The sequence below is a fragment of the Gossypium hirsutum genome, chromosome A03, assembly GCF_007990345.1.
Source record: "Gossypium hirsutum isolate 1008001.06 chromosome A03, Gossypium_hirsutum_v2.1, whole genome shotgun sequence".
Classification (NCBI taxonomy): Eukaryota; Viridiplantae; Streptophyta; class Magnoliopsida; order Malvales; family Malvaceae; genus Gossypium; species Gossypium hirsutum.
Window position 1 is genome coordinate 106,021,982 of NC_053426.1, and position 8,328 is coordinate 106,030,309.

At 29.7% G+C, this 8,328-nt stretch overlaps 1 protein-coding gene and 1 long non-coding RNA gene across 2 annotated transcripts; one reads left to right on the forward strand and one right to left on the reverse strand.

Annotated features, from left to right (window-relative positions):
• Positions 1-2,097: 2,097 nt before the first annotated feature.
• LOC107886759 (desmethylxanthohumol 6'-O-methyltransferase) lies at positions 2,098-5,931 on the forward strand. The gene is made up of 2 exons (XM_016810815.2): positions 2,098-2,908; positions 5,528-5,931. The coding sequence occupies exons 1-2, from the start codon at positions 2,144-2,146 to the stop codon at positions 5,828-5,830; spliced, it is 1,068 nt and encodes a 355-aa protein (XP_016666304.1). The 5' UTR covers positions 2,098-2,143; the 3' UTR covers positions 5,831-5,931.
• Positions 5,932-5,996: 65 nt separating this feature from the next.
• Positions 5,997-6,745, reverse strand: LOC121220940 (uncharacterized). The gene is made up of 2 exons (XR_005918216.1): positions 6,454-6,745; positions 5,997-6,193 (listed from the first exon to the last, which is right to left on the reverse strand). It is a non-coding gene; the product is annotated as an uncharacterized lncRNA (long non-coding RNA).
• Positions 6,746-8,328: the final 1,583 nt, after the last annotated feature.

Sequence of the window (8,328 nt, forward strand, 5' to 3'; positions counted from 1 at the left end):
GATCCTGGAAAAGGACATTGGCAAGCTGTGAAATGGATTCTACGGTATCTTCGAAAAACCGTAGATGTTGGTTTAATTTTTGAACAGGATGAAGCACTTGGTCAGTTTGTAGTTGGATATGTTGATTCCGACTTTGCTGGTGATTTAGATAAACGTCGTTCAACTACGGGGTATCTGTTTACTCTTGCGAAAGCCCCAGTGAGTTGGAAGTCTACCTTACAGTCTACAGTAGCTGTGTCTACTACAGAGGCAGAATATATGGCAGTTACAGAAGCTGTTAAGGAGGCTATTTGGCTTAATGGATTATTGAAAGACTTGGGAGTTGTTCAAAGTCACATTAGTCTATATTGTGACAGTCAGAGTGCTATTCATTTAGCGAAAAATCAAGTCTATCATTCAAGAACCAAGCATATCGACGTAAGATATCACTTTGTGCGGGAAGTCTTTGAAAAAGGAAAAATTCTACTTCAGAAGATTCCGGCAGCAGATAATCCCGCAGATATGATGACCAAGGTGGTAACAACAATCAAGTTTAATCATTGTTTGAACTTGATTAACATCCTGAGAATTTGAGCACCTTTAGGTGTATGGCGCTCGAGAGCGCATTTGGAGGCACTACAAAAGATAGCTTTATCGAATTTGGGGAGTTGAAGGAAGTGTGTGAAGATGTGATTATCCTAATCAAATCTTCAAGGTGGAGATTGTTGATAAGTCAAATTAAAAAGGGGTTGAAAAGTCAAAAATGGGAGGTGCAAGTGGCACCGAAAGAAAAAAGTGATAGGCAAGTTGTTTAAAGTTGAATGGGATAATTGCAATTTTGGTCCCTAATTTTTTAGGCCATTTGCAAGTTAGTCCCTGAACCTCAACTATAAATAGGCCTAACCATTTCTCATTTCAACCATCCCAACCAATCTTTCTCTCTTAGTTTTCTCTCTTCTCCCATTTGAGAATTCTTAAGGAATTCTATTTGTTTGTAATATTTTGGAGATAGTAAAGTTATCATCTGGTGTTAGTGCCCGAGGACGTAGGTATAATCTACTGAACCTCGTTAAAACTCTTGTGTTCTTTCTTGTCCTATTTTTCTTTCAATATTTGAGGGTATAATAGTAGTATTTAATTGTGCTATTAAATTACTATAGAAGGGATATTCTGTCTAAGGAAAGACTTGGTATTTAAGAGATCCATGTGATCCACCTCTCTTCCCTGGGAATTGAACTTTGTGTGATTTTTTAGTACAATAATTTACACGCTTCCGACCCTATTGGAACAACAATTAAGCTAAAAGATTATTGGCAATTAAATTAAATATAATATATATTTTTTCTTTTTTTTTTGAATCATCAATTATATATATTATAATAATTTTATCTTTAAATTTTTCTATAATTAAATTATAAATCACATGCATAATATTACAAATATATTATCTTTTAAAAACTTAAATATATATTTTAGGTTGTTTATATGTTTTAAAAATTATTTCATTAATAATTTTAATTAATATGTAGTTATTTAAATAATAATAATTTTATAAAACACATGGGATAGAAAACTAATTACTTATAAATATATTACAAATATATTATCTTCTAAAAATTGAAGTATAGTTTTTAAGTTGTTTATATGTTTCAATAATTTTAATTAATATGTGGTTAATTAAATAATAATAATTTAAAAAAAAACACATGGAGAACATGGGATAGAAAACTAATTACTTAAAAAGAAAACAATTCTAATAAAAAGAGTTTAAAAACAAAAATTGAATTCAACCATGAGATCGTTCTTCAACGTTCTCGAACTCATTTGAATTCAACCATGAGATCGTCCTTGATCTTTCTTAGAAATAAGTAATATATAATAAAGCCGACAGAAAGAATAAGAACAGACATGAATCAATAAGCAGGTCTGACACAAACTGTTGATAGTCCAAACATAAAACATAAGAAGAAGACTTGTTTAGTGGGAAAAAGGAAATTTTGAGAATAGGGACTTTGATTAAAAAACGGAAAGTTTTAACTTATTCTACAAATATATTTGAATAAAAAAGTCCTCCAATTTTCTTCCTCTCCGCTTTATTATAAATTACTTACTGATTATTAGGAAAAATGAGATCTCACGAAAACTAGGAGAAAGGCCGAACGCAATGGAAAGAATAGAATTAGATGAAGCAATGCTACAAGGGCAAGCAGAGATATGGCGTTACATGTACAGCTTCGCAGATTCCATGGCGCTGAAGTCTGCCGTGGAGCTCCGCATAGCTGACATAATACACTCTAATGGTGGCCCTGTCACTTTGTCGCAAATAGCTTCATGCATTAATGGTGGCCTTGCTTCACCTGACATCACCACCCTTGCTCGCATAATGAGATTGCTCATTCGCAGAAAGATTTTCACCGTCCATCCTTCAGACGGTGGAGATCTCTTGTACGACCTAACTCACTCATCGAGATGGCTTCTACATGATTCGGAGCAAACCCTGGCACCCATGGTATTAATGAATACCCATCCATGGCAAATGACTCCTTGGCACTACTTCAGCCAATGCGTGAAAGAAGGTGGCATTGCCTTCAAGAAAGCTTATGGGTGTGAGCTATGGGATTTAGCATCAAGGGATCCTGATTTGAACAAGCTTTTTAATAATGGGCTTGCTTGTTCATCCAAGGTCATCACTAGTGTAATCCTGTCGAGTTACAAACAAGGGTTGAGCTCCATTGGATCATTGGTTGATGTTGGAGGTGGGATTGGAGGCTTAATATCAGAGATCGTCAAAGCATATCCACACATCAAAGGTGTTAATTTTGATTTGCCGCATGTCGTCTCGACAGCACCAACATACAATGCAGTCTCCCATATTGGTGGTGACATGTTTCATGACGCCATTCCAAATGCTGACGCAGTCATTATGAAGGTACTTCTTTAAATTATGAATTTAAATTTATTTTTCATAAAGTATAGCATCAAGAAAATTTTTACAAATATTGTAACTGCGAAAACACGATTATTGTTTTTATCTCTTGTAGTTGTGAGAGTGAAAATACACGATTTATGGTATAAAAAATCAAAGTAGTCCAATTATAGTAAAAAAACCATAGAGATTTTTGTATTATAGACTACATAATTTTTTATCTTTGTACCTTTAAAAAAGGCTTTACTTAAATATTACCCTCAACACGAATAAAATTAAACTTAGACCATAAAACAGTAAAAGATTTTTATAATAATTGAAATTAAACTTAGACCATAATTTGTTAAAAATATAATTTTAAAAATAGAGAAATATAGTGGATTAAGTATGGATTTACAAATAAACATGCAAATCAACAAATTTAAATAAATAATTTAAAATTAAAATTAAAATAATTAATTAATAAAATATAATTATTTTACAGGAATACTACAAAAATATATAATTTATAATAAAATAATAAAATAACATTTTTAATATTTTTCCTAAGCAACTCAAAAATAAATACCAAAACTAGCAGCGAGTTACCGTACACCGATGTCTTAATTTAAATACATTTTTTAAAATAAAAAAATTAATAAAAAAAGTCGGATTAAATAAATTACATGACACTCCGGCACTCTAAAATACAAAATTTTTAAAAAAAATAATGTCTAAAATAGTATATAAATTGCGAAAAAAAGGTTATAGGTGGCATGAAGTTGACCGCTATAGCAATAATTTACTATAATGTTCAAGTTTTTATTAAAATAGATTTTTATATTTTATTTGAATCTGTATAACAGCAACAATCACAGTTAGAAGAGCATTTTCTATTAAATTAGTTTTTTTATAACAACATATTTTCTAAAATTTTAAGTAAAATTATAACTATTTCATATAAATAAGCTTATTGATTATAATTCATTAATCAAGAAAGATTTTAACTAAATTATTATTTTAACAAAATATTTAAATTTTAGATGAAAAATTTATTAATCATATTTTATTAAATAAAAATAATATCTAATGAGTGGAATTAAATATATCTATTCAATAAACTATTAAGTTTTCTTATTAATTAAATATTCTACTATTAATTGGGAACATCATAAACTTATAAATCAATTAGGTGAATTTAATAACTCATGATAAATTAATTAATTTAAATTGATAGCTCATATTAATTAATTGAACTTGTTAATTGATGAACTTCATAATTAATCATGTGGAAGAATCTAAAATAAAAGGTGCATAAAAATAACAATGCATGCATTAGCTATACATCTTTTAATTTTTGTTGATTTGATCATCACTTTCCTTTTTTAATATAATTCTCACTTTCTTTATTTGATAGAAATTCATTATATGAATTCTATTATAGGTTTACAACAATTATCTTTTTATAACATGTTATAAGTATATAACAACCACCTCTATATAACAAACAAAACCTTGACTGAAAAACAGGGTTGTTATAGAGAATGTTGACTATAGTACAAATATAAGTATTTTTGGTTCAAACTGATGTCTAAACCAATTAATTTTTCAGTCTGAAAAAACCTATTTGTATTGACTATTTTAATTAGGAAAAAGTACCATAAAGATCCTTATAATAGGAGTCAGATTGTGTTTTTTTCTCTCTACTCACAAAATAAGTAAATTAGTCATTGTATATTAGACTAAAGAGCAAATTGATTATTTTGTTAAACATTTTATCTATTTTTATTTTTGTATAACAGCATCATGTACACATGGCACACAACGTGTCACTGTCTCGTTATTTTGTCAACTACGTCTGTTTTTAATAATACAAATAGATAAAAATTTTACAAAGAGCACTAATTTCCTCTTTAATCTAATATACAAAAAATAATTTACCCGGGGGTAAAATACAATCATACCCTATCATATAAGGTTGTAGCTAGGGGCTGGTAGGGACTTTAATCCACCTAAAATGGAAAATTTTCTATATAGGCCCTTAAATTTTTTAAATTTTAAATTAATAAAGATAAAATTATACTTTGAGCCCCTAAAAATAATAAAATTTTAATTTAATCCTTTAAAAATTATAAATATATATATTATTAAAATAATGAAATTACTTTTTTTTATGGTGGGTGCTACTAAAGGAATTTTAATGATACTAGTGTAGTTACATTAAAAGGTTATGAAGAAAGTATATCTAATGAGTTTACAGTGAGAGATTATAAATTTATAGGGACAAATTTCGATTACTTGAAAGATTTAAATAAAGAAAATAATTTTGTTTAATAAAAAAAGTAACCAGACATGACAGGAGGCCACAAGGTGAGGAAAGTTGGATTTTTTTTGGGTGATTTTTAATTAAAAAATTTTAAGTAACGGAGAAAATGTTAAGATAATTACTTTTAGGTTGCAAATTATATGTTTTCGTTGGTTACCATAATCAACTTAATAGTAATAGAAGATTAATATCATGCCATGCCATGAAATTTTAATTAAGTTTCAGCACTATTTAGAATGGTTAACAACATATTTTAAGTAATATTAATTATAAGAAAATAACTAGATATTAATTTTTTGTATGTTTTTTATTTGCAGTGGATATTGCATGATTGGACTGACGAGGAATGCATAAAAATATTAAGGAATTGTAAGAAAGCAATACCAAGAGAGAATGGAAAAGTGATACTTGTTGAAATAATTTTGAAAGAAGATGGAAGTGGAGTGTTTGATGACATTGGATTTGTGATGGACCTCGTAATGATTGCACATACCAATGGTAAGGAGAGAACAGAGGCAGAATGGAAGAAAATCTTGGGAGGAGGAGGCTTTTCTCACTATAAAATCATTAACATCCCTGCACTGTTTTCCATCATCGAGGCGTATCCTGATGCTCAGTAGCTTTTTAGCATAATGCCAGTGGTGGGGATTTAATTTCCTATTTTATGAATCGTCCTTTTTTCGTGTAGGCGTCAATAAATGTATGTGATTGTATTATTCAATCTTTTCTTATTCTCTGTTGTAATGGGTCAATTTTATTTGCCTAAAAATAAAATAATAATAAATAAAACAAAATATTAAAGTCCAATAAAAAAAATAGTCTATTTACAATATGGCCTAAATAAAAAAATTCTAACCCAAAGTTACAGACCCAATAGCCTAAACTTCTTTTTAGAAACAGAAACTTTAACCCTAGCCTACGCACCGCTGCCTCCACCTCGCCAGCGGTCTCATTGCTCGAGGTCTGCCACCGTCCACCACCACCTGCAACGACAGAAACCAAACACGCAACAGAGGCAAGAACAATAGAAAAATAGATAAAAATAATAGTGTAATCTGGTTATAAAAAAGCTTGAACACCAATTGTAAAAGGGGTCTTTTTTAAAAAAAAAAAGAAAAATTGAATACGAAAAAAAAGGCAATCGAAATACAAAATTGAGAAACTTCAAAAGGTGATTTTTTATTTTTCTTTTTCGAATCTATTATTACATATATATAATAATAATAAAGTAAAAAAATCTTACCTGAGATACATCGTCGCCGCCGCCGTCGGTCTTTTTCCACCGAGACAAAGGTCTCATCGTAGAAAGGCGAAACTTTTCGGTTTTTTTCCTTCGGTCGAGTGTCGGTTAAATTTCTGGGGATTTAAACCCCAGATCTGGGTTCTATTCAAAAAGGGGGATGAAAAAAGGTGCTTTTAGGTTTTCCGGCAATAGGGAACAACGAAGCCATCACCGGCGACAGGTGGCTGTCGCAACAGAGGCTCGCCGGCACTAGGGCCAGAGATGAGGCTTGGAAAGAAAAAAAAACAGAGGTTTTCAGAATTGTTTTTCAAACTGGGGTTTGAAATGAATTTTTTGATTTTTTTTACTTATATAAACCCCCAAAACGGCTTCGTCAAACGCCAAAACGGCGTAGTTTTTGGACCCGAACCGATCTGACCTAACCCGACTTAGCAAGATCGGCTTGTTTTTGCTTAAAGGGGATATTTAAAACTTTAGTCCTTCTATCTTTTGAGTTGTTTTAATTTAATCCTAATTTCGTTATTCTTTCTTTTTAGAAATTTCGCCATTCAATTTTTTCCCCGTTTTCAATTAAGTCCTCAGTTTGCTGAGCTCTTGGAGAAAGGACATGTGTCCTAGATGTTGGGATTATTTCGCATTTAGTCTCTGTGTGTTTTCATGCTTTTCATTTTGGTCTTTATTTACTTGTTTTATCATAATTTATACTTTTATCTTCATTTTCATCCTGATTCAGTCCTTGGTTTATTTAATTTCAATTTTTCATGAAAGTTTTTATTTATTTATTTATGTATTTATTTATATTGATTCCTTTATTCTTTTTGTATTTGAAGTTTATAGTGTTCTTTATATTTTTATTTTGTACATTTTGTTATTATTATTATTCTCATTATTGTTATTATTGTTATTATTATTATTTTATTTATTTATTTTATTTATTTTAATTTTATATATTATTATTCAATTAGTATTAGAATTAGTAATTATAATATGATTATTTCCATTGTTAATTGGTGTTTTATTATTATAATTATATCATCGTCATTTACTAGTATAGTATTTTTATTTTTTTCGTACATCATCGTTTTATTTTTATACGTTTCCCTTTTTATTTTATTTTGTTATAACAATGCCACGAGTTGTGGTTAAATGTACTTATCCGTTTTTATAGTATGCTTGAATAAGCTAAATACGCATTATTTTAAATTTGCATTCGTCTTTGCATAAGGCACAGAAAAGGAAATTTTTTAAATCAAAGTAATGTTCATTATTTTGGAATTAGAAAAGTCGTGTTCTTAACTTACGGAATATGGCTTCTTTCTAAAACCGAGATAGTCGAATATTTACTTTAAAATAAAATAAAAGAGGGATTTAAGTGATGATTAAATAGCGTTCATTTTTGTTCTTGATGATCTAAGGCATTGTGTCTTAACTTAAGGGACATGATCCTTTCTTCTCGATTGACTTGAAATAAGCTCATTTTCGTAAAAATTAATTTAGTTAAGTAATGTCTTAATAAAGGATCGTATTTTAAAATCTCTTCAAAATTTCAATTTTCGACACTAAAGACATCAAGTAATCAATAAGGTACCAATTTTGGGCATAACGAGGGTGTTAATCCTTCCTTGCGTGTAACCGACTCTCGAACCCATTTTTTAGATTTTTGTAGATCGAAAAACATTGTTTTAATCAATCAAACCTCTTATTAAAACGATCAAATTACAAGGTGAGTCGATCACACCTCCTAAAACTGATTGGTGGCGACTCCCATTTTCATTTTAAAATAAAAAGTCGATTAAAAAAAAAGGTTTCGACAGCTTGGTAACTCCACCAAGGATAAAATAAGAGAGTCAAGCCGCGAGTTGATTACTTTTGGTC

What these genes read in the sequence shown, in the direction of transcription:
- LOC107886759 (XM_016810815.2), top strand. Translation starts at nt 2,144, where the DNA reads ATGGAAAGAATAGAATTAGATGAAGCAATGCTACAAGGGCAAGCAGAG. An exon ending in CTGACGCAGTCATTATGAAG is followed by an intron (nt 2,909 to 5,527) that starts GTACTTCTTTAA and finishes TTTTATTTGCAG; the next exon opens with TGGATATTGCATGATTGGAC.